Here is a 16,512-nt window from a genome sequence, read left to right on the forward strand (position 1 = left end):
CCATCCTACCTTGTTGGCTTGTTCGATTCCTGACAAAATCAAGATTTATACCTTATTATTATTGTAACTCTACTCGGCCGGCAATATAATATATATGGGTGACTAAGAACCAAGTTATCTAACAGACTACAAGAGGCATGACGGTACAATCTTTTTGTTTTGTGAGAAAGTGACATATTCTCTGAATGTATATATAGCTCGCACTTGGAAAATAAAAAAAAGAAAAATAACTACTTTTAAAGTTCAGAAAACTTCATGCGAATGGGCAAAATATCATACTGCTAGACATTTAAAGTTGATCATGGTCCAAACTGCTGCATTCAGAGTATGTTTGAAGGAACTAAAGTTAAGTGCTAAATTTTAGCACCTACTAGCATCTACTCCCTCTATCCATTTATATTTGTCGCTCGAAGGTACAAAGGTGGTATATATTTGCTATAATTTTTTAGTCTTAACTAAATTTTAGCACACGCCTATTAGCATTTCAACTATTAAATGACACTAGTGCTAAAATTGACACTTTCAACTATTAGCATTTAGATCCAAATGAAGTCTCATAGTGTCAAATGGCTTTATTGGTGGATGGTACACCTTCGTACTCATAAATCATTTTTTTAGCGCTGCAAAATTACATATTGCCATGTCGACGAGTGAGAGAGAGAGGCAGAGGCCTCCCCGGCTATATAATGCGGCCATCTTGCCAGCTGCTGCCACAACATCCAAAGTTAGCCCATAAAATTTAACCAACCTAGCTATCAGGAGTCGCCATAGCCTGCTGCCGGCCATGGGAGCACTACAAGCCCACCACTTCTCCTCTTCGGCGCCGCTGGCCGCCGCCGCCCTCGCGCTGCTGGCGCTCTGCTCGTACTACCTGCTCGTCGTCGTCGGCCGCCGCCGCGGCGGCGTCGGCAAGCCGGAGAAGCGGTACCCGCCCGTGGTGGGCACGGTGTTCCACCAGCTGTACCACGTCCGGCGGCTGCACGACTACCACACGGACCTGTTCCGGGGGCGCAAGACCTTCCAGCTGCTGGCGCCGGCCGGGCGGCGGCAGATCTACACGTGCGACCCGGCCGTCGTGGAGCACATCCTCCGGACCAACTTCGCCAACTACGGCAAGGTGAGCGCAGCAAAGCTAGTACTCGTGTTTTGATTAAGCTATTGTGCTTTCCCTGCTGCAAGTTTAGTGCTCTAATTAACCGTCCTTGCGTCTCCAGCAGTCCATTATTTTTTATAAACTTCTATTATTAGGAAAAAAAATATGCTCCAACAGTTTTCTCATACATCTCTTTTCTCCAATAACTATGGGGTTGTTTTAATATTTCACCCAACTCTCCAATATGTTAGTTATATTGGGACAAAATTATTAGAAGACTGTAAAAATATCCTTTCCAATAGATTGTTGCTTGTTGCCTGACCACGCAGTATACTCGGTCATGTCCCAAATTGTTCCTGTGCGTCTGAGGTTAGGGGGAAAAATTGCAGGTGACATATAAGTATTTCATCGGCTCCGTAGAAAGCATCTATGACTATATTTGGACCATAAATTTAGATTCTACATACTCCCTCCATTTTTATTTACACGTTGTATTAGGTTTATCCTAAGTTAAATTTGACAAATTTTGACCATAATAACATTTACAATACCAAATTTGTTTAATTGAATCCACCATTAAATATATGTTGATAGTATATATATTGGATAGTATAGTTGTTGCTATATTTTTCTATAAATTTGGAGTTGGCGGCTTTCTTGGAGGTCGAAGTGGAAGCTTGTGATTTGTGTCAACTTCATAGATGAAACCCACCGTCTTGTATGACTATTGGCCTCGAGAAAGAAAGATTGAAGACGACTACGATGATGAGGACGATGATGAGAAAACAACCACAATGGAAGAGCCTATTTGGGCCCACCCCTTGAAGGCCTGGCTACGCTATTACAGTAGCCTCCAACATTACGGTTTTTTATTTTTTATTTTCGTTTTTTATAAAAATATATTTTCGTTTTCGAAATTTATAGGAATACATTTTCGTTTTTTACAAAAATATATTTTCGTTTTTTACAAAAAATATTTTTTCGCTGCCGGGCAACCGGGACCTTGTCGCTCTGTTGCCGGACAGCAGGGGCTTTTGTGTGAAAATTTTTACAAAAACATTTACACGCAGATCCCTAGGAGCCGGCCGGCCCGAGCAGCGGGGCGACCGGCTCTCCCACCCCAGCGCCCAGGCCGTCAGTGATGGTGTGGCCGGAGGTCAGCCCCACCACGAAGCTGTGAAATAAATGGAGGTCAGAACTTTGTCTCGGTTGCCGTAAAATAAATGGTTGTTGAACGGTCGTTAGGCCGTCGAGTCGATTAGTGCTCGTGCTGCCAGCGCAGATCATAGTGGATACTACTGTTTCATGCGACTTTGCTACCTGATCCAGTAGCTGTAGCATTGGAGCCACTGTCGTTGAGGTCGAGGCTCAAGGATACAAGGGTCAAATCATGATGTCCATGACTAACTATGAGATTTGCCCACACTTGCATGGTAATTAGCTTGTCGAGAGCAACAATCGTACGTAATTCTACACTACATGTGTATCTGCAGGTCACCGAGTTCACGTGCGGTGGCTTCGTGGTGGGGCTGAGCTCCAGCCACACCATCACTGACGGCCTGGGCGCTGGGCAGTTCATGGTGGGAGAGCCGGTCGCCCTGCAGCCGGGCGGCCTAGGGGCCAACGGCCTAGGCGCTGGGCAGTTCATGGTGGGAGAACCGGTCGCCCTACAGCCGGGCGGTCTACGCGTAAATATTTTCGTAAAAGTTTTTGTAAAAAACCCCTGCCGCCCCGCAGCGGGGCGACCAGGTCCCGGCAGCGGGGCGGACGGGGTATATTTCTGTAAATTTCGAAAACGAAAATATATTTGTATAAAAAACTAAAATAAAAAATAAAAAAATAAAAAAACCGCCTCCAACATTAGTAGTGTGGGCGCAAACGATGGAGGATGACTGTCTGTGCCTCTGCCTTGTGCTTCGGCGTGACCTTCTGGGCCTACGTTCGGACGTCCTAAGGTTCCTGACCACGACAAAGAGGCCGAAAGCATCTCTTTTGTTTACGGGGCTCCAGAAAACGGCCCACCTAAACAAAAGACTAGGCTCTCTTTCGTGAAGACCTGTAATGGGCCTTCCAATCGCAGACAAAGCTAGTTTCCGGAACTCTCATCTGAACGGCTGGCCGTGTGCAGGGCGCGTTCAACTACGAGAACATGACCGACCTGCTCGGCGACGGCATCTTCGCCGTGGACGGCGACAAGTGGCGGCAGCAGCGGAAGATGGCCAGCTACGACTTCTCCACGCGGGCGCTCCGCGACTTCAGCGGCGCCGTCTTCAAGCGGAACGCCGCCAGGCTCGCCGGCGTGATCTCCGATGCCGCGGAGGCCGGGCGGCCCGTGGAGTTCCAGGGCCTCGCGCTCCGGGCGACCATGGACTCCATCTTCGCCATCGCCTTCGGCCTGGACCTCGACACGCTGGCCGGCTCCGGCGAGGGCACCCGCTTCGCCGCGGCCTTCGACGACGCCAGCGAGTTCACGCTTCTCCGCTACGTCAACGCCTTCTGGAAGGCGATGAGGTTCCTCAACGTGGGGTCCGAGGCGGCGCTCCGGGACCGGGTCAAGGTCGTCGACGAGTTCGTGTACAAGCTCATCCGCGACAGGGCACAGGAGCTCTCCTCTGGCAGCAAGGCACAGGACCACCCTGTAACCTCGATCATATCGATCGCCTGTTTTTCTGTCTCAAGTCCGAGCTGACTCATCCATCACCCATGCGCAACAGGATTCGAGGCAAGACATGCTGTCCAGGTTCATCGAAGCGGCCACGGACGAGTCCGGGACGGTGGACTACAAGTACCTGAGGGACATCATCCTGAACATAGTGATCGCCGGCAAGGACACGACGGCGGGGGCGCTGGCGTGGTTCCTCTACATGGCGTGCAAGCACCCGGAGGTCCAGGAGAAGGTCCGCGAGGAGGCCGCAAGGGCCACCGGCGCCAGCGAGACGGCGACCGCGGAGGAGTTCGCGCAGAGCCTGACCGACGAGGCCCTGAACAAGATGCACTACCTGCACGCCGCCCTGACGGAGACGCTCAGGCTGTACCCGTCGGTTCCCCTGGTGAGACTGAGAGCCCCCATTGCTCATTGCTACTACTCCGTACTCGAGTACATTTTTTTGTGCATGTGGGCGTGTTTGTTCTTGATGCATGTCTCGTGCCTGCAGGATAACAAGCAGTGCTTGGGCGACGACGTCCTGCCCGACGGCTCCAGCGTGAGCAAGGGGGACATCGTGTTCTACGCCCCGTACGCCATGGGCCGGATGAAGTACCTGTGGGGCGCGGACGCCGAGGACTTCCGCCCCGAGCGGTGGCTCGGCGGCGACGGCGGCGAGTTCCAGGCGCAGAGCCCGTTCAAGTTCACGGCGTTCCAGGCCGGGCCGAGGATATGCCTGGGCAAGGAGTTCGCGTACAGGCAGATGAAGATCTTCGCGGCCGTGCTCCTCCGGTCCTTGGCGTTCCGCCTCCGCGACGGCGAGGGGGAGGACGTCGGCTACCGCACCATGATCACGCTCCACATCGACGGGGGGCTCCACCTGTCGGCGACGGCGAGGTGAGCGGGGCTGCCTGGTCCTGGTGGGTGGTGGCTAGCCCGCTCGCGCCGGCCTGGGCGCGTCGCGTCGCGTCGCGGCATCAGGCAGCTGGCTGGCGCCCTCCGCGAGCGACGGATCCCTGGACTTGCACGAGAGTAGACGAGCACTAGTGATGCCGTGCAGCCACTCGCGCACCGCGTGTCCGCGTCGCCCGGTTGGGAGTATAGTATGGTAACATCAGAACATGGCATGGGAATAAAGTTGCGCACGGTCAGTGTCGCCGCGGTGGTGCCGTGGTACAGGTCGGTGTTCCGCGCCATGCGCCCGTGTCTGAAAATATCGGACACGTCTCACCTGGGTCGTTCATGGCGAGACGCGACGCACGGCATAGAGTCGTCGCCTAGGACAGCTACTGGCGTCGAAACTGTCCTCGTCGACCGACTGACAAATGGCACCGATGAGACGGGTATGCACACTTGGATCGACTGCTCAACGTTCTTGCGTCACAGGAGCGCTAGCTGCACGATACTCCTCCTGTATCCCAAGCCCGCTTGAAGACTTGAAGTAGACAATTGAGGCCTGAGTAGTATTTTAAGCCGGGAGACACAGTAGATAATCCACCGAGACGCGTAGTTCGACGTGTACCACCAAAAAGAAATACTCCTAGTCGGGGTAGCGATGCAAGTGCAAGCAAGTGGATGGAACGACCAGACGACGGCAGCTGAATCAATGGGTAGACCACTGGTCTACCGCCTAGGTAGGCCATTACTTAAACCGGCCCTCATCAATTCCGTTAGATCGCGCTGGGTAACCCGACGTCGACGTGCCCATACCAGACATCTCCACCTCAATCTGCATGCCCCGGCCGACGGCCCACCGGCTCCGGCGCCGGTCGCCACTGAGGCAGGGCTCACCCGAGCCGTCGCCATCCCCGGGCGGCTCCCCGCCATGGACGCATCGGGAATAAGAAATCTAGAGCCGGGAACGCAGGGCGTCACCGGTGGGGTGTGGATCTGATGAAATGAAACCCCACACCACACGGGACAAGCTGATTCGGTGCCGCCTTGACTCGCCACCGAAATTCTCTCGCGTCATCGTACTGTACACTACTGCTACTTGGAGCACAGCACACTATAGTAATGCGATCTAGGCCGTAGGATGCCGTGCTCGTGCTTAGCTTTTGTGCAGCTCACGCTTGCCAATCCATCCGATCTCATGGCCAGATGCGCCGACGCGGCTAGCCGCGAGCATCTACAATGTCTCGGCCCGCCAGCCGGACACGACGCAGCACCGGCGCAGGCGGGATCACGTTCGCGCCTTGGATACTTGCGCCGCGCTGCCACGGGCTGAACAAGCCACCAAAACTTTTTTTTTTCTTCTTTTCCCGCGGGGAAAACAACTGAACAGAGCCCGGCGGACTTTGGTTAAAACTGACGAGTGTGTCCAGGGCGCTTTGCCATCCCATTTGCCGAGCTAGCTGACAAACTCTCTGTTCTTTTTTTTTTCCTGGAAAGAAGCGTACAAACCCCTCACGAACCGCGCTTTTGGAGGTAGTTTGATCCTCGTGGAGCGGTGCTAAAAAAAAAAGGGTAAGATTGGCCTTCTCGAGAGGGAGCGCGAGGGCACAAACAAACCTTACCGGTGCTCGTCGCGGGCGCGCCACTGTCCGCATCCTCGAAGGCGGTGCGTGGTTGCGCAGAGGCAGAGCCTGTGTGGGGCTTGCCGGTGTGCGTGCCACTGGCCACCGGCACCGGCACCGCATCCGCTTTTGGCGGCTCGCATGGGCGTGCATTTGGGCAACCGGAATAGGCGGGACCAGGGTTCACCAAACTGCTCGGAACCGGACCGGTTACCGCGGTTACCGGTCTAACCGGCCCTAACCGGCCCGGCCCGGTTCCGGTTCCGGGCGGTTAGAAACCGACCCAAATTTAAATTTTAAATTTGAATTCGAAAAAATGGAAAAAATCCTAAAAAATTCTTAAAAATACTTCAAGTTGCAACGAATATAATGGTGTCAAATTTTTTCAAATATTCATTCATTTAGTATACTTTGCGAGCATTTGAAGTTAAACAAAAAAACATGCATACAAAAGTATACAAATACAATGTAAAAGTAGTAAAAAAAAGAGTTGGAGGGTTCATTTAGGCTAAAACATATTATACAAACATTCATTTAGTATATTTTGCGGGCATTTGAATTTAAACTAAAAAAGAAAAAAATTTGAATTTAGTCTAAACCGACCGGTAAATCGGTCTAACCGGCCGGTTAGATGTTCGAAACCGGTACAACTGCGGGTTTTGAATTCAAATTTAAGTTTGACCAGTTTCAACCGGTAACCGATCCAACCAATCCGGTAATCCGGAACCGGCGGAACAGGCGTTGTCCCGTCTTTCCCGTGCTTTCCTTTCCATTTCTTTTCTCGCCCACGCCGCCGGTGACGAGAACCTTGGTCCGTGGCTCACCGGCGGCATCCTTCCGGTCACAGCCAGGTGTGGAAGATGCGGGGTGATGCTGTATGTATGCAAGTCGTGCGATCGGATTGGATACAGGCAGACATTGCTCATCCTCATATTATACTAGTATATTTCTTTTTCTTTTCTTAGTACCGGAGGCACTAGACCTTCCAGATCCTACCATATAATATTTCTAGTATTTTTTTTCTTTTCTTTAGAATCGGAGGCACTAGACCTTCACAGATCCTACCATATAATATTTCGCCATCATATTGTATCCTATCCTGTTACATTCTCTTTTCTTCTTGAGTCAAGAGTAGAACGCACACGTTGATACCATGTTTTAATAAGAAAAAAGTCTAAATTACTCTTCTCAACTGTAGCCAAAATCTGCATAATCTCCTAAACCATGGTTTGGTTCATTTTAACTCCAAACTATACCATTTGGTTCAAATTACACCCCTAATGTAATTTGTCCTTTTCATTTCTCCACGCATAGGTGGAGTTTTAAGTTGAAAGTTTACAACATAATAGTACACACCATAACACATGTTAAAAAAATAAATTATAATTCTTTTAATCATTATTTTGATATGTTAGGATAACAAATTAATCATTGGAGTTCAAAATTATATGAAACTAATGGAGAAAAATTATAAAAAAATTCAAATATGCATTGTGATGTCCACTGCTACCCCGCAAAATTTGAAATTAAAATTCAACTTGTATATGGAGAAACAAAAAAGTTAAATTGTGTTAGGGGTAAAATAAATTAAATGACATAGTTTAGAGAGTCAATTGAACTAAGTTATAGTTTAGAGAGTTATCTAGACTTTAGTTATAGTTGAGGAGAATAAATTGGTATTTCTCCTTTTAATAAATGGCTAAATAGACTAAAACTTCATGTTTGTACCGTAAGACGATGGACGACCCATGTTGTCTTTCTCCCGATTCTTTGTGTTGCTGCTGCTGATTGAAGTGATGTGTTCGTTTCTAGGAGTAAAAGTGATGTGTACGCAGGCCATTTTCCGTCTTCCTGCTCCAATCATGAGCCGCGGTGGAAATCGCGACTCGTGCCGGGCCTCCAGTCCCGGCGCACGGGAGCTCTACGCGTGGCTCCAGCCTCCGCTTTGAAGACCGGGCCCCACTGGTCAACCGCCCATGGACCTCGGCGCAGGCGCGCAGCAGGAGCAGGAAGCTAAACTCTGCCTCAGTTTTTTCAAAAAAAAAAAAGAAAAACACTCTGCCTCCCCGGCTCACCGCCGCAGCGTTTCACCGGCAGCTGGGGCCCACGTAAAATATCTCCCCCGGAGGGACTTTTGTAGGGTGGTTGCCAGGGGACCGGTTACCGTGTTAACCGGTCAAACCGGTTCCGGTACCGGCCGGTTGCAAACCGGCCCAAATTTAAATTTAAAAAATGAAAAAATTTAAAAAATTCCTAAAAATACTTTAAGTTGCGACGAATCTAATAGTGTCAAATTTTTTCAAATATTCATTCATTTAGTATACTTTGCGGGTATTTGAAGTTAAACAAAAAAACGTGCATACAAAAATATAAAATACAATGTAAAATATGTTATACAATGTATTAATGTAAAAATAGTAAAAAAAAGTTGGAGGATTCCTTTAGGCTAAAAACACGTTATACAAACATTCAAATTTTGAATTGAAGTGGGTTTTCTGTTGGTTTTTTTGTTCAACTCTCCGGTTCCCACTCAAACCGGACTGGTGCCAAACCGGCCGGCTAATCGGTTCAAACCGTTTGAACTGTCCAATGTAAATTTAAATTTAACTGATTTTTACCAGTAACCGGCCAAACCGGTCCGGTTTATCGGAACCACTGCCCGGCGGTTTGGACCAAACGATCGGTAACAAAAACCTTGGTGGTTACACGTTCAGCGGGTGGACAAGTTCCAAAACGTGGGGGCACCGCACCGGAATCCAATTCCGCCGGACCCCACCCATTCCGGCCAGCTATCTTTTTTTTTGAAATATTATTCCGGCCAGCTATCACGAGAACGGAACCAGGACCATGGCAGGCAGGGCCGGCCGGGCCCCGCGCGGCAGTGTCAGCCGCCCATGGGGCGCGGACACCGGCTGCGGCTGGGGCCTTATTTGGACGATAGTAGCACACGTAGCACAAGGAGGGAATCTTCAATCTAATCTTCAATGATTGAAGTACTAAACAAAATTTATTTTTAAAAAAATTTTAGGAATGAGTGTAATTTTTCGTGACGAATCTAGTGACGATAATTAATCGATAATTGGCTACAGTAATGCTAAAGTACTATCTTCTAATCGTGTGATCAAAAACCTTATTAGATTCGTCTTGCAAAATAACGCAGATATTGTGGAGTTAATTCTGCAAATTGTCTTAATTTAATACTAGTAATTAACTATCAAAATTTGAGCTACAAACACGGCGGTACGCCCCCGCCCCCGCCCCCACGCCGACGCACTACCTAGCGCCATCATTTAAAACCAGCTGACGCCTCTGGCCCTCTGCCCTCGAGCTCACTGCCAGTGCCACTGCCCGGCGCCCGCCCGCCCATCACTCCACTCCCCCACAGCCACAGCTCGCCGCAGCAGCTGCCACCCCCAGGCAGCCCCCTCCTCCCCACCCAGCCATAAAAACTCGCGCGGATCGCCTCGTCGCCGCCACCCGCACCACGCCTCCACTCACTCCCACTTCAGGCTTCCACCCACATTGCCAGGCAGCTGCCGGCCGGCCACCTCCTGTGGAGTCGCGCGCCGCTCCTGGACTGGAAGATGGAGAACCCCCGGTGGTCCCTCGCCGCCCTCGCCCCCCTGCTGCTGCTGCTCCTGTCCATGTCCATGTCCCTGCCGCCCCGCGCCGCGGCGTACCTCCAGGAGCGCAAGAACTACATCGTGCACCTCCGGCCGCGCGACGGCGGCGGCGGCTCCGTCGAGGAGTGGCACCGCTCGTTCCTGCCGCAGGCGGCGGGGCCGGACTCCGCGGCCGACGGCGACGGCGGCCCGCGGATCATCTACTCCTACAGCGACGTGTTCCCCGGCTTCGCGGCGCGGCTGACGGACGAGGAGGCGGACGCGCTGCGGGCCACCGACGGCTGCGTGCGCCTGTACCCGGAGGTGTTCCTGCCGCTGGCCACCACCCGCTCGCCGGGCTTCCTCGGCCTCCACCTCGGGAACGAGGGCTTCTGGAGCCGCTCCGGCTTCGGCCGCGGGGTGGTGATCGGGATCCTCGACACCGGGATCCTGCCCAGCCACCCGTCCTTCGGCGACGACGGGATGCAGCCGCCGCCCAAGGGGTGGAAGGGCGCCTGCGAGTTCAAGGCCGTCGCCCGGGCCGGATGCAACAACAAGATCATCGGGGCGCGGGCGTTCGGGAGCGCCGCGGTCAACTCCACCGCGCCGCCCGTGGACGACGCCGGCCACGGCACGCACACGGCCAGCACCGCCGCCGGCAACTTCGTCGAGAACGCCAACATCAGGGGCAACGCGGACGGCACGGCGTCCGGGATGGCCCCGCACGCGCACCTCGCCATCTACAAGGTGTGCACACGCAGCCGCTGCTCCATCATGGACATCATCGCGGGGCTCGACGCCGCCGTCAGGGACGGCGTCGGACGTGCTCTCCTTCTCCATCGGCGCCTACTCGGGCACGCAGTTCAACTACGACCCCATCGCCATCGCGGCCTTCAAGGCCATGGAGCGCGGCATCTTCGTCAGCTGCGCCGCGGGCAACGCCGGCCCGGACCCCGGCACCGTCGGCAACGGCGCGCCGTGGATGCTCACCGTCGCGGCGGGCACCATGGACCGCGCGATCCGGACCAACGTCAAGCTCGGGGACGGCCAGGAGTTCCACGGCGAGTCCCTGTTCCAGCCGGGGAACAACTCCGCCGCGGACCCGCTCCCGCTCGTGTACCCGGGCGCCGACGGCTTCGACGCCAGCCGCGACTGCAGCGTGCTGCGCGGCACCGAGGTGACCGGCAAGGTGGTGCTCTGCGAGAGCAGGGGCCTCAGCGGCCGCATCGAGGCCGGCCAGACCGTGGCGGCGTACGGCGGGGTGGGCATGATCGTGATGAACAGGGCGGCGGAGGGGTACACCACCTTCGCCGACGCGCACGTCCTCCCGGCGTCGCACGTCAGCTACGACGCCGGCACCAAGATCATCTCCTACCTCAACTCCACGGGGGGCAACGCGACGGCGAGCATCCACTTCAAGGGGACGGTCATCGGCTCGTACCCGTCGCCGACCGTCACCTTCTTCTCGTCCCGCGGGCCCAGCAAGGCCAGCCCGGGCATCCTGAAGCCGGACATCACGGGGCCCGGCATGAACATCCTGGCGGCGTGGGCGCCGAGCGACTCGCACACCGAGTTCTCCGACGGCGGCGCCGACCTCTCCTTCTTCGTCGAGTCCGGGACGTCCATGTCGACGCCGCACCTGAGCGGCATCGCCGCGCTCCTCAGGAGCCTGCACCCGGACTGGTCCCCCGCGGCGATCAAGTCGGCGATCATGACGACGTCCGACGCGGTGGACCGCACGGGCCTGCCCATCAAGGACGAGCAGTACCGCCACGCCACCTTCTACGCCATGGGCGCGGGCTACGCCAACCCGGCCCTGGCCTTCGACCCCGGCCTCGTCTACGACCTCCGCGCCGACGACTACATCCCCTACCTCTGCGGGCTGGGGCTCGGGGACGACGGCGTCACGGAGATCGCGCACCGCCCCGTCACCTGCGCCAGCGTCAAGGCATCACCGAGGCGGAGCTCAACTACCCGTCCCTCGTCGTGAGCCTGCTGTCCCAGCCCATCACGGTGACCCGCACGGTGACCAACGTGGGCAAGGCCAGGTCGGTGTACACCGCCGTGGTGGACATGCCCAAGGACGTGTCGGTGATTGTGCGGCCGCCGATGCTCCGGTTCACGGAGCTCAATGAGAAGCAGAGCTTCACGGTGACCCTGCGGTGGGCCGGCGAGCCGAACGTCGCCGGCGCCGAGGGGAGCCTGAAGTGGGTCTCCGACGATGATTACATCGTGAGGAGCCCCCTCGTGATTCCAGGGAAAGCCGAGTAGCGGCCGGGAAGCCAGAGGCCGCCTCTCTGCTGGCTGCTGCTCCAGTTCAATGGCAGGCTGCTAAAATTTTGCAACCGTGATGCAGATTGCAGAGTATGTATAGCGTCTCTCTAGGCTACTGGGCTCGTTTGTATAGGGTGCGAAAATTGGAGCTCTTCCCACGCGACGTATGCTACCTCAGCTGCAATTTTGGTGTGTAAATAACGGAGATCAATAAAGCTGTGTCCTTGAGCTTTGCATTTGCAAGCGATGCAATCGGAGCTTTCTGAGATGCTGGCGCCCCATTTCTGAAACTCCGGGAATGTAGCCAACATGTGCGGAGGACATGACCACATGATCGATCCCTCGATCAGCCAGCACTCTCACACAGCTCCTTAGCTGATCCACAACGTGTTCAGAAGAAAACAACAGATATGAGATCATAGCTACTGAAGTCTGAACTATGCGAAAAGCGATGATGCAGTGCTTTCGTAACACGGTTTGATCTTTTTACCTTGCTTGCCGCCGAAGGACTCCTGTTGAGATTTGATCGGATCTTTTGCACACCGACTTCCATCCTGTGAATCATTGGGCTTTGCTGATTCGGCCGCCTTCGGAACTCCTGCAATTTTCTAGTTTCTGAATTCAGAAAAATAAAAAAGCCGTCAAGATTTCTCAACAACATATGACCACATGAAGAACCGATCATGTCCAGAATCAGAGGCGATCCACGACGCGGTCGGCGCCAACAAGCATAAGCTTCTGATCGCCTTTTTGCAAAGATCACGGCTACTGTTGTACTACGCGAAAAAGCGATGACGCAGTGCAACCGAACCACGGTGATGTGTTTTGCCTTGCTTTGCTTACCGAAGAAGGGCTCTTGTTCGGCAAGCACAGTACAAAAGGATCATCATGCCACTACCTATTGCCACTTTCTTAGAGATGTGACTAGATTTCTTAGGCACCGATTCCAGCCTGTGATCTTTTTTCCTAATAGGTGGCTTGGCTTCGTGTAAATGTTGGCCGAACAGTAAGCAACAAAGCACGTAGATACATGTAGTACAAATGCACATGAGCCTTTTTGGCTGTCTGGCACATGATATGCCTTCTGCATCTTGTCCCTGAAATACCCCGGGCAACAGTTAGATCTGGAGCTCTTTGTGCAAGCAATTGCTATTCAGAATAGCAATTGTACTGTATAGTATACGATAAGGAAGCGCGACAGCACAATGCAGCATGTTATGTTCAGTTCAGCAGCAGGAATTACCGCGACTAATGAAATTGTGGGAGCCCAGACAAGCAAACTACTACAATACTCGTACTGAGTACTGACGGTGCCAACTCGACAACAACTTCATTGGGACTTTTACCTCGCTGTCCCCAAAAGGACACAAAACATTCAGCGGGCTGTCAAGAAATCGAACGGGTGCATTGAAGATATCAGCATCAGCTTGATCTGAATTTATGGCCACACACTCATCAGTACAGAGTGGAGCACTCATCAGTACAGAGTGGAGCATGTTCCTGAATGATGCAGCGAAACAGCGGTGCTCTTCAATCTTCATGCATGTAAGCCCGCATATTTCTGGAGAATGATGTAGCCCATATATACGAGAGTGGCATCTCTCATGAACATAACGCAGCATCTTCAGCGTGAACACTCTGACGAATGCGGGCGCTTGGACAATCAGGTTACTATTTCAGAGCATCTTCCACTTCCATGGGAGGACCCCAGCGCTCCGCGAGGACACGCAAAATATCCAGGCCCCGTCCAAAAGACGAACCTTGTGCTTGTGGCATCTCTCAGACAATCAGATTACTATTTCAAAGCACCTTCTTCTATTTCAACTGTTCAAGGCAATGTTGCCATCGCTCCAAACAGCGCGATATGACCTTGTGCTTGCGGCCACAAGCCGATGGGTACGCGTTAGTTACAAAACCGAAAGATTGGCGAAACGTTTCCTGAATAATGCAGGCAAACGCGCAGAGCTCAGCAACAGAGTTTGGCAAAGGCTGGAGGAGAGCGAGAACAGGACGCCCGGGCAGGATCGCCGGACAGCGACCGCTCCGGTGGTGCTTTCAGAGCATACGCCCGATCCCATTCGGATCTGACTTTCGCCGGGTGTCGCGACAGATTCAGAGCTGCGTTGATAGAAAGCAGCGCACCTGGACTTGCTATCTTCCGCAAGCACGGACATGGATCGGAGCGTAGGACGGAGCACAACTTCAGGCGTTTCACGGAAAGGGAAAGGCCGCCTTCCTTTTGGCAAGGCAGCCGGTTTTGTAAATACCGCTGGTTTCGACGGGCATGTCTATTCATCCTTCTCTGCAATTGGATTTCATCCGATCGCAGAGGCCCGAGCGCCCCCCCCCCCCCCCGCCCCGCCGTCGACCGCCTCCCCCGACTCCGGCGGCCTCCGCCGCCCTCCACCACCGTCACGTTAACCAATCTCACCGCTGCGCCGTCTGCCCACCACCGCCGTTGCCTTCTCTCGCCCCCGCCACCGGCCACCGCCCATCGGTTGTCCGGCCCCGGCCGGCCGGCGGCGCTCCCGCGCCACCTCGCCCTCCGCCGGCCGAACCGCCGCCGCCGCCCCGGCCCCCTCCTCTTCTATAGCCAGAGGCCATGGAGCCGCCCGGACCCCGGCAACCCGAAACCTAAAGGCCGCCGCCGCCCGCCACCACCCCGGCCGTCGGCGAGCTCTCCCCCCCACCTACCACCCCCGGACCGTAGCCACCCCCCTCCCCCAACCCCGCGGCCATCACCATCGCACAGTGCTGCACGGGGCCCACCTGCAGCGCCTCTTCTGCGACCCGTCGCGTCCCACTCGCGCGCGCGATGAATAGACTCCCTGGGTTTCGGCTGCACGCACTATCATCTATTCATTTGATTGTGAAGTCAAACTGCTCGTGTCGAGGGGGTTTTCAGAATGGCAATTTGAGAACTGAAGAGGAAAAGACCATGGCAGCAAGCCTGAAACTCCAAGCTCCGGTCTGTGGCCCCGAGATCCGGCAGCGGAGGCGACCATCGCCGATACATGGTGGATTTCATACTCTCGCCGTTCTTAGAAAATCTTGGCGATGTATTAGCATTTACAGTCGATGATGCTTAGCCTAGAAGCAATCAACTGCGAGGCCAATTACACGACTTGATATTCACCTAGACCTAGAGAGAACCCGGTACAGGAGAGGAAAGTGAAACCGCTTCATCCAATACCCTACTACGAGTACGCAGCAATCTACGCGGCAAATGACCGAACAGAGCGCGGTGAATCGACATCGAGCCAATCGTGCCGTGTGGTTCTCCACCTCGTCGGAATCGTCGTTGCGCAGGCAGGTTCCTGCAGGAACAGAGCGCGTCGTACCCAGAGGAACAGCCGTATGGATAACTGATTTTGCCTTTTCACAAGCAAAAATAAAAGAATCCGATCCCCGTCATCTTCTCCACCTGATGGGACCAGGGTTAATCTTACCGACCGGTCCGGCCAAACCGCTGCGGTCCGGTACCGGTATACCGGTCCGGTTTGGCCGGAAACCGGTCCAAACCGGTTGAATTCAAATTTGAATTCAAAAGTCGCAGTGCAACCGGTTCGGAACAGCTTACCGGTAGGTTTGACCGGTTTACCGGCCGGTTTGGCCGGTTTAACGATCAGTTTGACTGGTAACCAGCCAAATTCAATTTTCTTTTTCTTTTTTTTTGGTTTAAATTCAAATGCCCGCAAAGTATACTAAATAAATATTTGTATAACATATTTTAGCCTAAATGAACCCTACAATCCTCTTTTGTACTACTTTTATATTGTATTTGTATACTTTTGTATGCACATTTTTTTAACTTCATATCCCTGCAAACTATACTAAATGAACAATTTTTTGAGAAAATTTGACACCATTAAATTCGTCGCATCTTGAAGTATTTTTAGAATTTTTTTAGGAATTTTTCATTTTTTTGAATTCAAATTTAAATTTTGTATTTGAACCGATTTGGTACCGGCCCAAACCGGAACCGGGCCGGACCGGTTTAACCGGTAACCTGTCAAATCGGTTTGGTGAACCCTGGATGGGACACGGCGGATGGCCAGAGCAGCCCAACGGAACGGGGCAACACCACGCGGCCGTCCACCTGGCGGGGGAGGCCGACGCGCGGGGCCCCCGTGACGTGCAGGGCCTGCCTTTCAACGATGGGATCGAGGCGGTCTTCATCCTGGCGAAGTGGTCAGCGTCCAAACTCGCACGGCCGCAGGTGCGGGCTGATCCAATCGGTCGGCCGGACCCGGCCAACCACCGTCCTGGCTGCCGCCTCCGTTCCCGTCCCGATTCCAAGTCCAGCTTCCACTTTTCCAAAATCCAACCCCCCCCCCCCCCCCCCCCCCCCCGCCGCCGCCGCCGCGGTCGTGGTCGCCACCC

The 16,512-nt window shown here is 53.8% G+C and overlaps 1 protein-coding gene and 1 pseudogene across 2 annotated transcripts; both read left to right on the plus strand.

Annotated features, from left to right (window-relative positions):
- Positions 1 to 702: 702 nt before the first annotated feature.
- On the plus strand, positions 703 to 4,915 carry LOC120651897 (cytochrome P450 704C1-like). Of its 2 annotated transcripts, none has more exons than XM_039929533.1 (4): positions 703 to 1,117; positions 3,222 to 3,731; positions 3,808 to 4,143; positions 4,249 to 4,915. In XM_039929533.1, exons 1-4 carry the CDS (start codon positions 785 to 787, stop codon positions 4,636 to 4,638), a joined length of 1,569 nt encoding a protein of 522 aa, XP_039785467.1. In that variant the 5' UTR covers positions 703 to 784; the 3' UTR covers positions 4,639 to 4,915. The 2 variants fall into 2 exon arrangements, with proteins under 2 accessions (XP_039785467.1, XP_039785469.1); XM_039929535.1 differs by having other exon boundaries at positions 705 to 1,117; positions 3,222 to 3,716.
- Positions 4,916 to 9,593: 4,678 nt separating this feature from the next.
- LOC120651898 lies at positions 9,594 to 12,381 on the plus strand (annotated as a pseudogene).
- The last annotated feature ends 4,131 nt before the right edge of the window (positions 12,382 to 16,512 follow it).

This window comes from Panicum virgatum, chromosome 9K (genome assembly GCF_016808335.1).
Source record: "Panicum virgatum strain AP13 chromosome 9K, P.virgatum_v5, whole genome shotgun sequence".
Lineage (NCBI taxonomy): Eukaryota > Viridiplantae > Streptophyta > Magnoliopsida > Poales > Poaceae > Panicum > Panicum virgatum.

Coding starts and splice junctions, on each gene's coding strand:
- LOC120651897 (XM_039929533.1), top strand. CDS start 785: ATGGGAGCACTACAAGCCCACCACTTCTCCTCTTCGGCGCCGCTGGCC. Junction 1,118..3,221: donor ACTTCGCCAACTACGGCAAG/GTGAGCGCAGCA, acceptor GGCCGTGTGCAG/GGCGCGTTCAACTACGAGAA. Junction 4,144..4,248: donor TGTACCCGTCGGTTCCCCTG/GTGAGACTGAGA, acceptor TCGTGCCTGCAG/GATAACAAGCAGTGCTTGGG.